Here is a 19949-nt window from a genome sequence, read left to right on the forward strand (position 1 = left end):
GCAAAATACAATAAAATATAATTTTAATCAATACACATAACTCTTTATTGATATTGTCTTTAAAGTGATGTACACTTCTATATATTTAATCCAATGTTATTTACAAAAATTAGATTGAACGATACTGCTTGATTCACCACAAGGGCAGGCTTGCACAATTACTACCAGTAGATATGAACTGAGACAATTTCTGCAAGGTAATACTAACAATCCGGCACTAATGATAATTGAACAGTACCTACTTAGGGCACTACAGATATACATCAAAAAATGTGCACAAATATAATAGAATGTTTGTGCGCATTTTTAGATACATCCGAGCATTGTCCTCTAAACAGAAATTAGTGCCAGCTCAAGACACTCCTCTTTTGTTGTGGAACTTTTATTACTGCTGACAGCAAGTCCTAACTTTAGCTACATCTTTGGTCACAGATTGATTAACACCGCACCAAAATTGTGACCAGGAGGGTCGAGTTAAATGTTGGTGTAAAGTAATTGCCCCAGCTGTGGCCTTTGGGTTGACGTTTAGCTCCTCTCAAGCTTAATTCGACTAACTGTGTATATTTTAATATATCTCAGCCCGCACCCCGCAACTATAGAAACAGCGAAACTGATTGCAGATAAACAAGTTACCATGGTAACTTAGAACGTAAACACACTGGTAACCATGGTAACATAGGAGATGCAGATAAACATAAACAAAACATCAATGAAATAAGAAAACATGAACGGAGTATTCTTACTGAAGACCGAGTCTGAAAATGTGGCAATTTACACGTTTGTTCAGTTTTACATACAGTCCTGGTCAAAATTGACATACTGTCTACTTTGCATAAGATGCGCACAACTCTGGTGTCACCTAAGCTAGCTGCATGCAGCAACTGTGATCAGGACTGCAAGAAGCAGTACCAGAATTTATTAGTTTGCAAAATTGGCACCCATATAATCTTGACTACAAGCAATAATAGGAGTTTGTTCAGAACAGCAATTTCACATTCTTGGCTTGGCGTTGAATTGACTGCTCTTGCTTCACCAACAGCCAACTTAGCACTTATATTTTTTAACTGACTTTAATTGACTTCATTCCTAACTTAACAAACTTGACAACATGATCAAACATAAATAACACAGACAAGGCACTATGTAGTACACCTCGCTATATCTCACCCCTCTAGGCTTTGAACCAGCAGTGACGGCTAACAGAAATAGCGCAATCTTGCACGGACTTCTACTCGTTTGAGACTTGGAGGAAACATGAACCAAGTCAAGGACAGGACAAAGAAGCACTGTAAACTTAAAGATATTAAAGGCAGACTATAGGCAGAAGCAGGCGATCAAACTGGTCATCTTTGGGCGACCAATATACGTGCATTTAGGGTACTGGGTAGGCTCTTGATATATTATGGTAGTGTTTGATTCAGCAATCAAAATATTCCTCGTCCAACCGCAAACAGTTTTGATGTACTGTGAGATAGGAGAGACCCCTATTGGCAACTTCATGTGACTGAATTTGACCAACTCCACTCCAGCCTATAGTCTCCCTTTAAGGCATTGAGACAGGATATAAGAGACAGCAACATTGTGATAACAGCCTAATATAGAGTGTCTTACTTGAAATACCAATGCTCATCTGCTAAACTTCCAACATTTTAACAAAATAAAAAGAGGGTTAAACAATTTCTGGACATCTGAAAGCATTAATCTCTCACTACCGGAACGTGATTTCAAGTGACAAATCTGAGCCATTCATGATATCAAAAAAATTCATATGGGGTTGTTGCTTTTCCCTCAAAGGACAAGTTATATGAATAAAAGTGTCATCTTGAAAACCACAGAGCCATCTATGAAACAGACAAATAACTATTATGTTGCACAAACTGCTAAGACATAATAATTCTGTGTGTGTTCAATAGGTGGCCACACTGGTATTTTGAGGGGCATTCAGGCATACAACTTGACCTATAAAGCTGGGTGTTGATTCAAAGGTCTTTTATGCAGTGGTCATCATGAACTCTGACCAGGACTCACCGTCAATTGAACATCAAATACTATCATGCACCATTGAATATGGAATTCATGATAAAAGTTACATCGTGAATGGCCCAATGATTGATATATCTACAGTTACTCGTAAAATTTTAGATTTTTCAGTGTTTTTGATCAGAGGTACATAGAATCATTTACAACACCTGTGCATTGGCTAAAAAACGTACTGTAGCAAAGGGCAAAATCAAGCATGTTCCTGTACAAAAGAAAACTGATTAACTGTCGTTTAAAAAACCTTCTCTTATGACAAATTCAGGACATGGCAAAAATGCCTAGCTATGAAATATCATGTATGTGGGGAAGTTCGGTGAAGTTGTTGTCTTTGGAATCATGATACCAGTATTATGATAAAGTTAACAGTAGGTAGGCCTAATGCGTACGCAGGTCCCCTCATTAGGAATACCCCATGCCTGTAAAAACATCGCCTCAGCTTCTTGCTGAAGGCCTCTGATGCAGAGATAATGCCGACTAAAAGGACTCACTAATAAGGAAAAAGACTCAAAAGATCAAAGCACTTATTAATATATTCATTGTCCCTGCAGATGCATCTGGCTAACAGAGGTGTCAGCTAAGGGCGGTCCTACTGTACTGAGCATTGTTGGAAAGTCAATTATCCCAAAAAGAAGAACACTTTTTGGGGGAGTTCGGTCAGCATGGCGAACCCGGATTCGGCTAAGAGACCCAATAACATGCCTATAGTAGTTGGTATCCTCTGCCCACCTATAGCAGTTGGGATGCTCTAACTTCCTATAGTAGTTGGAATGCTCTCACAATGTTTTAGACTACCTGAGGAAATGGACCAGACTCTTCTACATTTAAATCAATCGGCATGATATCCTTAATATTATGACAATAAAAATCCACATGAATATAAACAAGTGAGTCAAAGTTGAGGAATTTGATGCTGGTTAGCATAAGGGAAGTTCGGTGACTTTGTTGTTGGTATAGCAATTACTGTTACAGTCCCAGTTCACAAAAGCAGGCATCATCTTTAGAAACCACTAATTTTTGGATGTATTTGCTGCATGAAAAAACAGCCTCTAGGCCTGGAATTAACTTTTGTAATAATGCTTTGTAATCATTTCTATGAATTTGTTGGTTTACAGTAGTGAAGCTGGAAATACAGTAGAATCTCTCTATTTCCACATTTTATGCAAAGAAAATATTTCAATTAAGGAACGTTCACAATCATGAAATTCAATCACACTTTTCTTCTACTGTACAATGTAATGTATGCATCGTAACTGAATAAACAATAGCATTAACTGATACCTGAAAAACAATCAGCATATTCTGCACCAAGTAAAAACAAAATGGATCAGGCTCAAAGAATGCTTTTATTTTTATCAATTGGCGAAATATCAAGGCAGAGCCAACACCAAAAACTACCTAAAAACAGAAACTTGGCCTGTTGATAATTTCATTCGGTAGCCTGTTGAAGTCATCTTTTAAATGTGGTTAACCATAACTCATCTAGACTTTCATTCATGACTTTAGCACCAAGAAGCCATTAATGGACAACGGTTCCATTACAACACCCATTTTCTTCTTGTGATGAATTGTTTTTTGCTTCCTTGTCCGATGTAGAAATAATTGACCAGAGACCTCAAACCAACAAAAAAACCTCCTAGACCAAAAAAAAGTTTAAGGGAAACCCTACACCCTGATAGAGATCACAGATTATGGTACTCCAGAACTGAAAATTTGCTACTTTTTTACAATGTCTTCAAACTTCCCACTCCCTAATTGACCTCTTACATATTTTAAAAATCGGACAATACTGTCACAAATCGCTTCAACCCAACCAAATACATACATAATTTTATTGAAGCCTTTCTGGATACAGATGCAGAATTTGATCTTGGATTTCAGAGAAAATAAGACAAAGCAAAAGCCTGATGCCTATGGCAGTCAGGGCATCTACACATATTGTGCTTAAAACCAAAACTCAACAGATTTGGTTCTGCCCGAGGCAATTTTACAAGATGTATATATAAAGCAAACACCGCATCCATCTGAAAAATTTCTTGTTTACATTGCAGAATTACGATTAAAAAAAAAAATAATGCGTGTCTTTTTAATAATGCGTCACACTATGCTCTAAATATCCTGGGCTAAGTATCCTTCATGACTATAAGCTCCTTACAATGGAGAACAGCATTTTTTTTCTATACCAACCATCACAGTACACTGTAAACCCGGTGATACCTGTGGCCATTTGAAATTGCCACTTTCATGTACTTTTAATTTGGCGTTTTGACAACAATGTAACATATTTTCATTTAGATTTTCTTTTTTGTGACCGTATATAGTTGCGATTGTCTGTAAGCATGAAAATAAAAGTCGCACAAATATTTTCGGCTTTACTGTTAATTGCTACCGTACATGTACATATTCTATCATCCCAGAAGTGTTCAAATTATGCACAAATTATGCACCCTTGTGTGCAAATAGTGCACCTTTGTGTGCAAATTGTTCACTGTTGTGTGCACTGCTTTCACATATACACGTTAACGTCTGCTAGAAAATAGCACCAGATCCCTGTATAGTTCAGTTATAGTGATAAGATAATTCTCAGTGTTTTCGAACATTTTCAAGATGCCCTCGGATTCCTAAACATGTGCCCCAGCCTTCTTCCGCTTATCAGTTTATCTGCTCCTCTGCCCGATACAACCTGCTTTCAGTGTCTCCTCGCATTTCAGAAACCTCTCATCATGGATTTTTTTTACATGACTCCCCGAATGAACAGCATTTAAAGTTCCAATGCCTTTTACACTGCCTCTATGTCAAAGTTACATTTTCCAGAGTATCAAAATCTGAACCGCTTTCCACGTATCATGTCATTTTAAAATTTGATCACCAGAACTTCTAGGTAGTGTTCTAGAACCATGTCTTTTCTAAATCTGAACCCCAGAACTCTCAGGTTGTTTTCTAATACAGTTACTAGCTAATTTCTCCAGATTAAGTCTTGGCAATTTCCCCCAAGGTCCACCTAAATTTTTCCTTGTTGAATGTTCCATCAGATTGAAACTGACCACACAAGTCTCACATCTTCCCTAACCAGACTCGAATATCTCCTTTAGCACATGAAGAATAAGGACTATCAAAGCTCTGCACTTATTGCCCTGAAGAACTGAATAAACTTTGTCCTCAGTCATCTCCCTTCTCTCTGAAAATGCCTATCCTCCTCATTTCACATCGCAGTCAAACTGGAACCAAACTATTTCTTCCGAATTCAACTCATCACACTGGATAATCTGAAGATAATCCATCGCTGACGACTCTGATAATGTCCCAATTGGTTTTGTACACACAGCCGCATCTACTCTCGAAGTTTATCATCATAAAATACTGGATATTCACACGATTTCATCGTTATTTCACGAACCAATTCTTCAAAACGGATGATCAAACAGCGACATAATGTTCCTGGTTGAGTGGAGGCGCCTATGACTCACTTTGAAAACTTGTAGGATCCTCATGAATGTGTATTGATCGTAGACAGATCGTGAGGTGTTGCTAAGGTCGAATGGTTCTGAAAATGGACAATTTTATTTTAAGATTTTTGAACAGCTTGGGCTACCAGGCATTCGGGTCCTGATTTGTACCTCGGATTCTATTTCAGGAGAAACCGGAGAAGCTTGCAATAAACATTAACTCTAGCAAGACTGAGTCACTAGGGCTATAAACCCAATCAGTGCCTAACCGTAGTGGCACATAAAATACTTAACCTGCCTTAAGAGAAAGAATGACACCTCCAAATTCAGAGCAAAGGCTGAAGAAGGAGAAAGGTATTTCACTGTTCATCGCAACCATACTGGTCAAAGTACTCAGATCACTCTACTCATGTTTATTTGTAATATAGACAGTACTGCGAGAGGACAACCGGGGAACAATTACACGCCTGATGAGCACTAACACCACAATATCTCAATGCGAAACATGAACATAACGACAGACCCTGGAACTGTTGGGTGCTTACCTTCTATGCAGAGGAATTTCCACTGAGCTGCAGGCCCTTGGAATGACTGTCGTGCTATGATGCGTTTGGGCACCTTCGTCCCTAATCGGATCGATATGACATCATTTTCGAAGCTGAAATTGAGAGGTCACTCATTAGCCTTGGCATGCAAGGACCTAAAGCAGATAGGTAGAGCCTGAGAGCCCTGACAGGCAGTCTACCTAAGAGTAGAGAAGCTCCAAGCCTTACAACCAAAAATCGAAGACGCCACCTTTCACTTGAGTACACCGGGACCAGCTGGGAATCGAACTCAGGCATCCGAGGTGGCAGGTGTCAATGTTTCCAAGGAGTCAGTACTCCCATTACCCTAATTCTAATGTTATACATGAGAATACATAACAGAGGAGCTTCAAGAGCTGGCTGTGTGTCACAGAAATGTCTGTATACTTACTCAAACTTGCATGCGTAATATTCGAGGAAGCCTAGGAAGAGTTCTGCTAGCGTTTCCTTGTTCTTGGTCTGGAATTCTGGTAACGTTTCAGCAAGTGATAGTGTGCGTACATCTCGTTCAAAACTGTATTTGTCCTAGTAGAAAAACAAGGATAGTGGTGAATTGTGAATCAATTGGTGTGAAGCAAGTTGAGCTGACTGATGCCAGCTTCTAATCATAGTTGTACTTGTCCTAGTAGAAACAAGGATTGCAGCAAATCTTAAATCAATTGGCATGAAGTTGAACTGACTGATGCAAGCTTCTAATCACAGTTGTTTCAACCAGGCGACAACTTAAGCTTCTACCCGACTCTGTTGAAAAGAAGACGACTGGTTTGGAATCTGGGAATAGGAAGGCTGAAAACAAACTTACCGGTTCTAGTTTGTGGAGGGAGGGCAGTACTGGGGGATTACAACCACCTGAAAGAAGTAATGATAGGCATACACTTGGAGGCATGTGGTTGGAAAATTTTCAGAATTTCATAAAAGAACTTATAAAAACACATTCAACTCTTCAGATTGAAAGTAGATTGGAATGGGTTTGAATTTATGACCTCTTGTGCACTCTTACCACCAGAGTCAACCACTACACCACCATGCTGCTCTTAACATGAACATGTTAGGGATTCAGCAAACACTTCTCCACAGTTTCAAATTAATGTCAAGTAGAGTCCTTAATAGAGAATGCATCCTTAATAGAGAGGTGATAGCTATTAATGGAGTTTCCACTGTTTATGTAAATGACCACTAGAATGTAATACTTACATTGTAAGTAATGTAGGACCATCATACTTAATGAGTAACTGGATATCGTCATCTTTCTGGCGTCGTTGATATCATGAAACTGGGCCCAATGTTTCGTGAATAGCACCAGTGGTCGTACTCGCCAGTCCACTGAAAAGGTCAAAATGCAATATTGCAGGCTCAATGATGTGACATAGCAAAGGCCCAAGTTAGGGCCACAATGCCTAATGTCATGATGATTATGATGCGCTATTTTCCACGATTAATTTTCATCAATGCAACATTCAATCTAATTTGGCTATACCGTTTTAGTCATTGAGGGATTTAAAATCGGACTTACTTCTTGAATATGCTCCTAACAAGTGTGTGTTTCTGATACCAACTGAGTTGTTGACATTTAGATCACATTCTACATTGCTGAAAAGAAAACACTGAGCACTGTAAATGTGGAACTAGTTACTATAAAAGGCATACTGCACAAAGTATAGGTATTAGAAATAGGCATCACCCAATACTTTGACACCCAATTAAAGCTCAAATGATATAAATAAGAATTTTACAAACGCTTCTGACATAGATTAAAATTACGTGCCGTCAAGTTCTATGTGAAATCAGGAAATAGTATTTGAGTTATAAGCCAAAAGACGGAAAAGGTTTGTGAGGTGCCACGCACTCATCTTTGGGTACTTACGCAATTTTATCCCTAAACTTCAGTATAGGAACTCGTGCTCTGATTAGTTCCATTTGTTTGATGAACGCTGAAAATAAAGACAACTTTGGGATTTGAATATTATAAGAAATGCGCATTACTTTGTATCTCATGATATGCAGGCTAATACAGAATGCATTCAGCAACATAAGAAAACGAAGAATAAAGTTTCCTTTTGAACAATACTTTCATTGTACATGTATGTTGCCCAGGGCACAACAGTTTGAACAGTACTCCAAGAACATGGCCTTTGCCTTAGGCAAAATGATCATGCAAAAATTTCAATCCAGCGCCAGAGACTCAGGGTTGGCATGGTTGTGGCTCGATGGTTGTGCTGTTGACGAACAGGTATTGTAAAGTTCCTTCATTTGATATCTGCATGACTTTGCAAATGAAATCTTGTACATGTGTGGACTTACTGCATTTCTTAAGTGATTTCAGGAGCAGAGCCAAGATGTCTGTCGCTTCTTTTTTCTGGTCAATCTGGAAAAGGATTAAAAAAAATTTCATTGAAATCTAACTTCTTCTACAGTGTCTTATACTGTAAAACCGAATGCCGAATCCAGAAATCAACCAAGGGGTTCACATACTGTGCTAATGAGCTCCACTTGGTCATTTCAGGCCAGTTGAAAAGCACCGAAACTTGAAACCCAAAGGACTAGTCTTGATTTTCAGGAACAACGAAATATGACTCGGCTATTGTTACCACCTACTATAAACATGATAAACCAGTAGATATTTTATAATCCCACTTTCAGAATACCATGTTCAATTTGGGAACCTTATCAGCCATATTCGCTTCAAATAATCATTACTGAATTGATAATTTAAAGATCTTAAATACCACATTCTAATGCAATTGTTTGACTAAAATTCGGATAGTTACTGCCTCCAGTAACTTGGTTGAAAATACAGATTTCGCAAACTTAATTCCTATTATTTTGTTGGTTGCCTGGCGACGGCTTTCTAAATTTCTCACAATTATTGGTGAATCGCAGGGCAACTGGTAAAATATTTAGATTTTCTGACTTTTTTTGTATTAAAGTGGGAGAAAACAGCCGGCGATGAGATGTTTTAGTCATGAAATATGGCACTTGAACAACGAAGACAAATGTTATAAAAGATGACAGAGGAGCAAACAATCTAACTGCAGTACAACCTCTCTACAAGGACACCCCCGGGACTGACAAAAGCTGTCCATGACAGAGAGGAGTCCTGATTACAGAGGTCAAATTGTACAGAAACAACATCTTTGGGTCCAAAAATCATTTCTTTATTGAGAGAGTCTCCTGCTAACTAAGGTGTCCGCAAAGGGATGTTCCACTTCTTCACGTGACATTTGAGAATCAATCGGTGTCAATCAATGTCAATCAGCGTCATTATCGTAAATATCAAATAACCATATTTGGTCAATATATCAGCACCATTGATTATCTTGTCCATCCATCGACAAGTTTATGTTTAACCCCTACAGCTGCAAATTTATTCTGATATCAGCAGAGAAATAGGTTATTTACACTGACAAATTTTTGCACCTTTTAATTATAAGATTTGCGAAAACTTCTGAAAAAACCCATACTTACTGCTTTATGTGATAACATAAGGCACATGTCCAGATCACTGTAAACGCTACCAAAACCACTCATTGATGAGCCCACCATGTACAGACCACAATCTGAAATGTACAATGTAACAATATGTTTACTATACCCATAGGGACATTTACACAGGACCACACCGATCCATCGATCCGGATCGGTCTAAACCAAAACGAATATGATCTGGCCTGGTCCATTATGAGACTTACATCATTCATGATGTCGTGAGTGATGTGATGTGATCTGGCCTGGTTCGGTTTAGTCCCGTGTAAACTGCCCTAATATCTCTCAAACTTGGAAATTAGCACATCAAATTATTGTTTAGAAGATCTGTCCTGACAAATTCCTGCAACATACGACGTGTACTCAGTCACACCCATCCTCAACGCGTATGTGGCAGGGCTAACAAGTTTTATCTGCGATAATTCATCTTACACAGATACTCTTGCAGGATGGATAACTTAAACACCGGTCAGATTTGTACTCACAAGGAAAAATGCCCTTTGTGACCGTATATAATGCTTCTCTTAATCTCATTTTCTTCTGGTATGCTTCCTGAGTTTGTTGCTTGTCAAGGAAATGCTGCCATATGTGATTCGTGATCTGGAATGAAAAAGATACTGAGTTCGTGAAGTAAAACAATAGCAAATACGCAATTTTTTACTTGGCATATGCTTAATTCTACCCTAGCTGCTGAAATTTGATGCCTGGTTTTGCATAAGAGAATTTTAGCGATTGAGTCGTGTTCAGACGATACCCTCATGGCACATTATAATACTGATTTCAGATTGGCTGTTTTCAATTGAAGATCCAAATGCACATCACCACAAACATTCCCGAGTGCTCTGCCTGAACTTATTTGGGAAAGTATATTTGACCTACAACCCTTAATATCTGGCCTCAATATCTGGCCTGTCTGGTGTACAAATGTATCATTCTCACGTGAATTTACATAACATTAAACCGACCGCTACAATATTTCCAAAGAAGATCTCATCCCAAAATGTTAGTCGATTTGTTAGACTTTTTTCCCCACGCATATTTCAAATGATAGACCCAAAAGTAGATATTTGTTGAAGGAAACACTGTTGCTATACAAACATAATATTATACCAAACAGAACAGCTCCATGCCCAAGAGGCAAAATCAAAGTGCTGTGTCAGCTTATTTTTAAATGCAAACGCAAATTAAAGAGTTTTTATTGGAAAATGCATCAGGTTTTCTAAAATGCTAAGTATTAGCTAATAATCAATCAATCAATAACAATAATCAATCAAGTGATCGATAATTGCTCAATCAATACACTCAAGGCAATCACAACAACATCGCACTGATCCCCTACTGATTAAGAGATCCATTTCATACGAAATTATCACAAACACAACGCAAACACCTCTTCCTCCACAAAAATACACAATAGCCATGACTGTGTATCATTTTTCACAAAGTGATTAAGAGTCAAGTTTAAAGGGGAAACAAATGACTGTATTTGAACCCAGTGAAAGCCAAACAAGCACAAATTCATGCCAGAGGGGTTTGACTGAATCAAATGTCCATTCAGGCCACAGTCGATAATTTCTCTGCTTGTGTTTCTCGTTGTTTCACCATTTATGATTCACTTGGTATGATTCAAAGAAACAGGGTGGTGACAGATAACAAGAATACAAGTTGTTCACCTATTGATTATTCTATAAAAATTTCTTGGTACCAGAGGATGAATTAGATAGAAGCTGTGTTTCTGGCACACCCAGTGACATCATCACTGCAAGCTTATTCTTTTTATATTTCGAATTAACTGCAGGCAACAGCCTTTTTCAGACAACCTTACCAAATGTGCACTCACATACCGAGAATGTAAACTTTAGATCTCGTTTTTAAAAGCCCAAGCAGGACAACTTTAGAAAGTAGAAATGCTTGTACTAGCTCAACACTCACCTTTTGGTCTGGATGGGCGGCCACATGTGGAGGAGGCACCCGAACATCCTCAACTGGGTGTGTTTTCTTCACATCTCTGTTTTGGTAGTGATCGCGTGTGACATTGACCGCCAATAGATTGTTGCGATTGGGTCTAGAGTTGGGGACATGGTTGCCCTCGTCTCCACGGGAACGCTTTGCCGGTGATGGATCATCCCATTGTTCATAGTATTCATCATACTGGCGCCTGAAAGGAGATTGGAGGTTTCATTACTTGGAGAGAAAAATTGCCATAAAAAGGAACTACAGTGAAGCCTCCCTTAGCGAACACCTCTCTATTAAGGACAACCTCTCTATCAAGGACACTGGTTTTGGTCCCAAATTGGTTGTTTCCATTCAATTTGACCTCTCTTATCAGGACACCTCTCTATAAAGTACAGCACTTGTCAGTCCCAAGGGTGTCCCTAGTAGAGAGGTTCTACTGTATTCAAAAAACCTGAAAAGTACAAATGATGAAGTACATGTATGTTGGGCTGAGCTATGTATGGGCACGGTTGAAAAACTGTAAGCATGATGACCAAAAACGACATTCAGTCACTGGGCCAATATGGGGCCATGTTATTGTTAGAAACCAAAGTTATTCTTCTTCAGCGTTTGCTCTACACTTGGAGATGTTGTTCTCCAGGAAGCATTTCCCCTCCACATTCCTTCTGACAATTTGGACTCTTCATAAACCGCATAACAGACCAGATGAAATGGCCTTTCTGGGTGTAACACAGGATATCGTTCGGCACTAAGGGCAAAAATTGACAAAGTCAAACAATAACACCAACAAATAAACAACATAGTCAAATGGCGAAGGCTGTGAAATGTTTGTAATATAGATCAGGACTTCTGGACACACAAGAAATGAATTGGCCATTCTGTGGGTTACACGTGATATTGTAGGGCCAAAATAGACTAAGACAAACAACATCAACACAAAGAAATAGGCCTGAACAACAACGATTAATTCCAATTTTCACATGATAAACCAAGATTCCTGGATGCACAAGAAATCACGTAACAAACCTGATGATATGGCCATTTTGGGGGTAACACGTGACCTGTCGACATGGCATCGATGTGGGCATCAGCTTAAAGACCTCAACCTTCTTTACATCGAGGGGCAGGAACATCTGTGGCCGACGGCAGTAGCTACACTCATCATTTAACGAGCGACAACCATTCCATTGTAATCTCCCGATAAACTTATTGTTCCACCGATAACGGCATTCTACGTTCTGCGCGTAAATCAATTCTTTTGAATATTTAGCACGTATTTGTATACCATATAAAGCTAGGATTACATTCACGTTTGATCAATAGCAGGTATCTGGAGGTAATGAGGTACAGCGGCGATAATCGGTAAGATAGCAGTGAAACAATGCTTCAACCACGTGAATTATTCAAATCATAGCCGACGGCAATACTTTCAAGTGACGAGTATGATATTCTAAGAAGCGTATCCAGGGTTTCTAACGTTTCTAATTTTTCCTGCAGGCGTTGCAGAGTTCAAACAGCGAAGTTTAATTGGAGAGAACAATCGGACATTGATTGATCAGTTTAATATTCCATTACTTTTTTTTTCTTTTCCGCGATTCGAATCTACCGGTAATCAAGGGATCAAGAAAACAGAAATGCAGTCTACCCAGCCGGCCACTGCTCCTGCCAATGTTTCAGAATAAGAATATGAACATCAGAAAAACACCGGCTGAACCTAGGCAACACTCTCTCTCAGGTTTACTGATTGGACTTTCACTCCACCTTTAGGCCTTGCCCACACAAGCCTAAGCATGTCCCACAGTCAACCTCATAACAAAACTTCCCTCCAATCGGAATGACTTGCAACACATCTACATGTCAGCCCAAGAAGAAAACGTCCCTCACATTGGAACTTCCAGCAACACATCTATCATATCACTTATCAGCTTCAAAAACAAAACCTTTCTCTCACTGGAACTTCTGGCAAATTATACCTCCATGACTCTGTCTCTACATGATCAATAGAAATAAGAGGTTGCATCAGTGATTACTACAATTTGAAAAATATTATAATACTGTGTTGTATAATGACATAACCTACGCATCATTCGCCCAAGGAGGATTTTTTTAATAATGTGCAATAAAAGTTGAGATTTTCCAATCATCAATAATGAAAACTCATGATCAGAGGCACCTAGTAATAAGAAATAACATCACACATCGATAAATGCAAAATCAGCATTTCTCAAAATAACCACTGGCAAATAGACGAGAGAACCGAATAATATTGATTTTGCAAGCTGAAGTAGATGTACATGACAATGAATGAAGACTTTAGGGGAGTAAATCATTCATGTTCACTGCACCCATCCTTTTTGAAAAAATCTTTAAGTTAATAGAGTCCTCTCAATCAAGTCTTGCTTCAATCATGCAGTACAATCACTGTCAATTGAAACAATTCCCATTTACACATGAAGGCATGCCGGCGGCCGAGGGGTAAAAATAGTGCCAGAATTCAGTCTCACAGTCTCTTTTTGAAATTGGTATCCACAAAACAATTTGACCTAATCAAAATACTTGTGTACTACTACTGGACTTTTCTCTATCACTGGTGTACATTTTACTACAATCAAAGGGACTCGAAATACATGCATGGTGTCTTGCATTATCTTGGGTCCTGAAACGTAAGATCAGATCAAGTATTTTTTGTCTAGGTATCTTGCCTGGACTTGGAGCCTGAAACATGTGAAAAGTAAGAGCAGATCTAGATATCTTGCCCAAACTTGGGCCCTGAAAGGTAAGAGCAGATCAAGTATTTTTTGTCTAAGTATCTTGCCTGGACTAGGAGCCTGAAACATGTGAAGAGTAAGAGCAGATCTAGATATCTTGCCTGAACTTGGGCCCTGAAAAGGAAGAGCAGATCTACTATCCACATTCCCTTAATTGTCTTGAGCTCTGGAAGTAAGAGTAGATGAAGGTGTCTTGCCTGAACTTGGGTCCTCATAAGTAAGAGCAGGTCTAGGCATCTTGTCTGAACAAGGGTTGTCAAAAGTAAGAGCAGATCTACATTTTTGAATAGTCTTGAGCTCTGAAAGTGTTGAGCAGGTCAAGGTAGGTATCTTGCCAGAACTTGGGCCCTGATTATCAGGCCTTTCAATTTCATATACACCGTAATATACCTTGAACAATGTAATTTTTTGCCTATTTAACCCTGTGGATTACTGAACAGATCAATCACATTATCACATATACTTACTTCATTCCCTTCTTACTGCTCCTCAAATTATAAGCACTTGTACTGTTGATATTCTGACTGTAACTGTTGTCGATACCAGTATTGTAACTGTTACTGTACCCAGGATTGTAACTGCTGCTGTTACCAGTATTGTAACTGGTGCTTTTGCCAGTACTGTAGCTGTTACTGGTGGCGTTACCAGCACCTTGACTGTTATCGTTGCTGTAACTGGTCATCTGTGATGCTGCTGTCCCAGCCGAGCCGATACTGGAGGCGGGCGACGGGGTCCTGGATATTGACGATTCTCTCCTGGCAATGCTGCTACCAACAGTGGAAGCAGACGCAGAGGGTTGATGTAACGTGTGTGCTGCAAGGACAATCCTGCGTGGATGAACGTCTGCCGGTTGTTTTCGATTATCCTCGTCTGATTGTGGGATGGTGCTCCTTATGTTTGTTATTTTTCCGCGCTCGTCAGTGTCTTTCAGAAATGATTCAGCATGTGTCGACTGTCTGTGTACAGGTTGTGTTAATGTTGACGTCGGTATTTTCTGGCTTGTATCAGCAGAACCCTGTGAAAACTGATGCGATGAAATGGACCCGGCTGGAGGCTGCAGCTGCTGCGGCGGAGGAGAGTGAAATGAGTCCGAGTTAAGGAAGGAGTAAGATTCCTCGAGCTGTTGATTTCGTAGGTTGTTCAGAGTCTGAATGACCTGTTGTTGCTGGGCATGGAGAATCTGAACTGGCTGGCGGACGAACTGTGACAAACCCAGTAGTTGCTGCTGCAGTTGAGCTGTCTGGATCAATTGCTGAGGCTGGAAGAGGTTCTGGGGTGGTTGTTGCTCTACTAGCTGCCGCTGATTCTGCGCCGCAAGTACATTTCGAGTAATTATCTGCTGCACGATAGCAGCTGTGAGGGGATTGTTCATGATACAGATTAGGGCAGCCCGAAAGATCTCTCTTGTTGATAGTTGATGCCAGTGCAGAATGGCCATATAATATGATGCCGCACGGTGGTAACAGCAGACTAATCCATCTTGATGGGGACGTTACATCAGGATTAGACAGGTATCCCCGAATGAACCAGAAAGATTTCTGCAAAGAGAAAAACATGGAAATAATGAGTTCAGGAAGGTATACCATCTGTGAAACACGAGTATTTCATTCACCACAACCAGTGGATCAGGACTACTAGAACACCACCGGATAGGTGCTTTACCCAAGGGAAAAAGCAATAACTCATGGATTTGAAATGAATTAATCACCTCTGAATGCTACACATACGCTAAATTTATTGCAGCAAAGTTTAATGCAGCTAAATCTAAATTACAGAAATCAACCTGTTTTTAGGTTAGATTTTCCTACGCGTAGTTGTTCTGCGGTTGATGCTGGAGCCCGAGGGCAATGCCCACACCCACACCCTGTTAATTCATCTATTGTTACGATTACTGCACATGCAGAAGAGACAAAGAACATACTGGGAAGGGTGCAACAATGTCGGTGACGCTTCTGTTCTAAGCTCAATCGATGAATCAGACTTAATGAATTGTGATGAAAAATTAACCCTCAGGTCGAAAAGGCAATATTTTATCATGGCAATAATGACATATTTTGAGAGTAGTTGCTACGTTATGTTGTTTAGGACATGGTTTGTTCAATGCTGCTGCAAATCCATGCCATCGTCTGTCAAAAAGACGACGAGACGCTTTACATGTGGAGAACTCCCTCTATTAAATATTGAGTTGAAGAAGTTTGACATCTACACTGGATTTATTTGGAAGCCAATGCAGTTCTCAGTACGTTTTCTATCACCTCTGTGAAGTAATTCGACTGAGGATCCAGTACGCACCACATATGCTGATGTTAATTTTGAAAGAGCAATTTATCACTGCACCTCTCTCAGAGCTCTGCACCAATATCACAGGACATAAATGTAACTAGAATTTATAAAGACGAGTCTTTATTAGTTCTTGATTTAAGATCAATTTTTAATCACTTATAAATTCATGTAGATTACAAATAACCATTCGACACAACTTTTGCCCATTAGTGACTAACAAGAGATACAATAATGCGTTTCCCAGGTAAGGGTCCAGGATAAATATCGAGCATCACCAAACAATTTCATTTTTGATCAATAAAGACTATAGCACCATGCGATTGGCAGCCAAGACATTACAGGGATCACCTAGGAGATTAAGTCGTAAATGTACCATAAACCGATATCCATCAGCATCGGCAATATCATCATATCAGATTAGATCAAACAACAGAGTGCAACAATCACAAAAATTAAATTCATTTTCGAAAACAATACTAGGAAAAGAACACCAAAAGAAAACAACACTTACATGTCACAATGTCAAATCCATGAAATAATACTGAGAAAATAACATAACATTTTAACATTCCCAATTATGTATTGCATCCATGGGTACATTCATCAACTCAAAAACTAGAGTGCATGCCGTCGTGATGAGTGTGTAGGAGTGGGAAATGTATTCAGCCATGTAATGCGAGTTATCTAATTCCGAACAACGACTAATCACCTCGGGCTATATTTGGTGAGTATCGGGACAATGAAACCGAACAAACACCATTGCATCGTTTGATAATCAGGAATGGCCGCTGGCACTTTTAACTTTAGTCTGATTTTTAAAAACTTATAAACCGGGCGCAACAAACCTCCAGGAACAATGAAACGCTTTATCGTTTCATATAGAGTTGACAGCAATTTTCATAACATTCTATAACGTTTATGTGGCATTCATCAAACACGAAAGGGAAGAATATGAAACTGCTAATCAGCAACATATTTTCTAAACTGTATTTCATTGATTTATTGATGAGAGGAAATAAGGAAAAAAAATCAGAAAATATTAAACTAACTTTCGTGATTGTTTCACATTTTCTTTAAAAAGATACTTCCAAAGTTATGTCTTTTCTCATTGACTGCAGTTCTTCAGAGTGGCCAATTCTTATAAAGATGACATGCTTGCACAAAACTCTAAGCAGCCAAGTCCGGAAACACAAACACTCGACCAATCAAATGACAAACAATTCTTCCACTCACATGGTCTGTGATACATAATTTTTGAGTTGAAATCATACGTATACATGTATGTACCACTACGACTGGCCAGACTACCTCCATGTTAAACCCGTGATTTAATCACGGTGCTTATACAGAATATGATAAATCAATGCAGTGCTGTCATCTACATGTAATCCACTGAACTGGTAATTCCTTCAAATGATAAAAATGACATGTAAATGTGGTGATATTCTCACTAAGTTGAATCATCAACTAATTTAGCCTCGCCATTGAGAACCAGGAATAACTAATTTGATTGAAAAACAAGAAAAAGAATAAGAAAGAAGCAGTCAACTTCATTTAGGCTGGTGATTCTCTCAACCATTTAGATTTAGTTTACTATTGAATTGACGATTGTACATGAGCAAGTTACCAAACCTTTGCAGATAAAACTTGGTTGGTACTGATCAAATTCTATTGCGTAGAGGACCAACGGAGTTGACAAGGGCATTATTACCAAGCTGGTTGCTCAGCTGGCAAGTCACCTTCAACACAACAATATTAGTTTCCTCGGCGCAGCGATTATCTTTGTGCAGATTGATGCACAAGCAACAAGCTCCCAGGAGCACAGGGACATCATGATGCCATCATGTTATCCTCAATACCCTGACAAAGTACGTCAACACAGGCAATGACGTATTAATCGTTGTGCTAGAGGGGTGACGCAAAGTCCAACTCAAGTTGCGCAAAGTTTCCTATTCCAGGCCATATGCTTGCTGGTCTGCATCTGTGTTAGGAGTTGGGTGACTGCTCCTGGTGCCTTGTCCCAGTACTTACTCTTTACAAATCTGGCAGCAGTACTTAGAACTTTCTCCAAGTCCAAGGAAGCAGGGTTGCCTTGAAGCCCAGGCTGTTCTGATGAGTACTCCAGTACTGGGCGAACAAGGGTGGTGTTCATACTACATGGCCTCGACTTCGAGGCAGGCAATGAAAGGACATCACAAGACAACAGCAGGTTTGGGATTTTAGAAATCTTCTCCCATATTTTATCAGTCTCCCATTGTCTAAACCCGGTTCATAAGAATGCAGGAACGGACCAGAACGAACCAAAACGGGCCGGATCGGGCAGGAACGGAGTTAAAATTTGCCGAAACGGAGCTTCTAGTGGTTTTAAATGGCATCTATAGGCAAGATAGGGCCCCTGAATTATAAATTATGTTCATATAATGAAGATCAGACTTCTTTTCCATCGTGATATTGATGATATTGCCTGATTTGGTCGAGGCCGATTCCGGTAGCAGACAGCACTTATACTGCACAAGAACTGATGACGTCACTTCAGCTCTGTGTGAAAGTAAATTTAGTCCTCATTAAATTTAAATATTTAGGGGCTATCATGGAAAAGAAGTTTGATCTTCATTATATGAACATAATTTATAATTCAGGGGCCCTATCTTGCCTAGTATAGATGCCATTTAAAACCACTAAAAGCTCCGTTTCGGCAAATTTTAACTCCGTTCCGGCCCGATCCAGCCCGTTTTGGTCCGTTCCTGCTTTCTTACGCACCCGTCTAAAACGTACCGACACTCGTACATAGAGGCCCTTACACCAGGCAGAGGAAGCCACTGCTGGCCACAACAAACTAGCAGCAAACAAAAGACCGCATGGTCGCACACCACATGTTATTTTGTTCATTAATCATTGTGCCTATATTTAGGTTTGTTTGGGCCAGAAGTGGCTTTCTCCGCCTGCCTGGTGACAGTGGTGTGCTTTTGTTCATTGTACCTGTATTTAGGTTTGTTTGGGCCAGCAGTGGCTCCCTCCGCCTGGTCTTCTTTGTTCGTTGTGCCTATATTTAGGTTTGTTTGGTTAGCAGTGACTTTCTCCGCCTGGTATGAGGCCTGCCGTTATGGTCTGATAGGCCTATAGAATGAAAGTGGTCCAGATTGGAAAACAAAACACCTCATATTCGTGATGTATAAAACAAAATAACACAAACTGCTCACCACAAATGAACCTTATATACCAGATCTTCAGTCAGATACTTCTAATTCGGATTTAAAACGATAAAAACTGTGCAAAACGGGAAATATTAAGCTTTTTTCATGCAAATCTGTCTCCACCGAATTCGGCATGAGTGAACTACGTCATCAAATCATGCGGTGATTGTGTGGCGATTTAAATTCAGCAGAATTCGA

At 39.5% G+C, this 19949-nt stretch overlaps 1 protein-coding gene across 2 annotated transcripts; it reads right to left on the reverse strand.

The window, feature by feature from the left end:
* Positions 1-39: 39 nt before the first annotated feature.
* LOC135482739 (poly(A) RNA polymerase gld-2 homolog A-like) lies at positions 40-19878 on the reverse strand. 2 transcript variants are annotated; one of them, XM_064763064.1, is made up of 13 exons: positions 19758-19878; positions 14742-15812; positions 11483-11708; positions 10036-10150; positions 9533-9624; positions 8369-8432; positions 7932-7998; positions 7581-7657; positions 7262-7390; positions 6870-6916; positions 6459-6592; positions 6029-6141; positions 40-5581 (listed from the first exon to the last, which is right to left on the reverse strand). In XM_064763064.1, exons 2-13 carry the CDS (start codon positions 15710-15712, stop codon positions 5442-5444), a joined length of 2175 nt encoding a protein of 724 aa, XP_064619134.1. In that variant the 5' UTR covers positions 15713-15812; positions 19758-19878; the 3' UTR covers positions 40-5441. The 2 variants fall into 2 exon arrangements, with proteins under 2 accessions (XP_064619134.1, XP_064619135.1); XM_064763065.1 differs by lacking the exons at positions 14742-15812; positions 19758-19878 and adding an exon at positions 12533-12845.
* Between the last annotated feature and the right edge of the window lie 71 nt (positions 19879-19949).

Source organism: Lineus longissimus, chromosome 2, assembly GCF_910592395.1.
Source record: "Lineus longissimus chromosome 2, tnLinLong1.2, whole genome shotgun sequence".
In the NCBI taxonomy this organism is placed as follows: Eukaryota; Metazoa; Nemertea; class Pilidiophora; order Heteronemertea; family Lineidae; genus Lineus; species Lineus longissimus.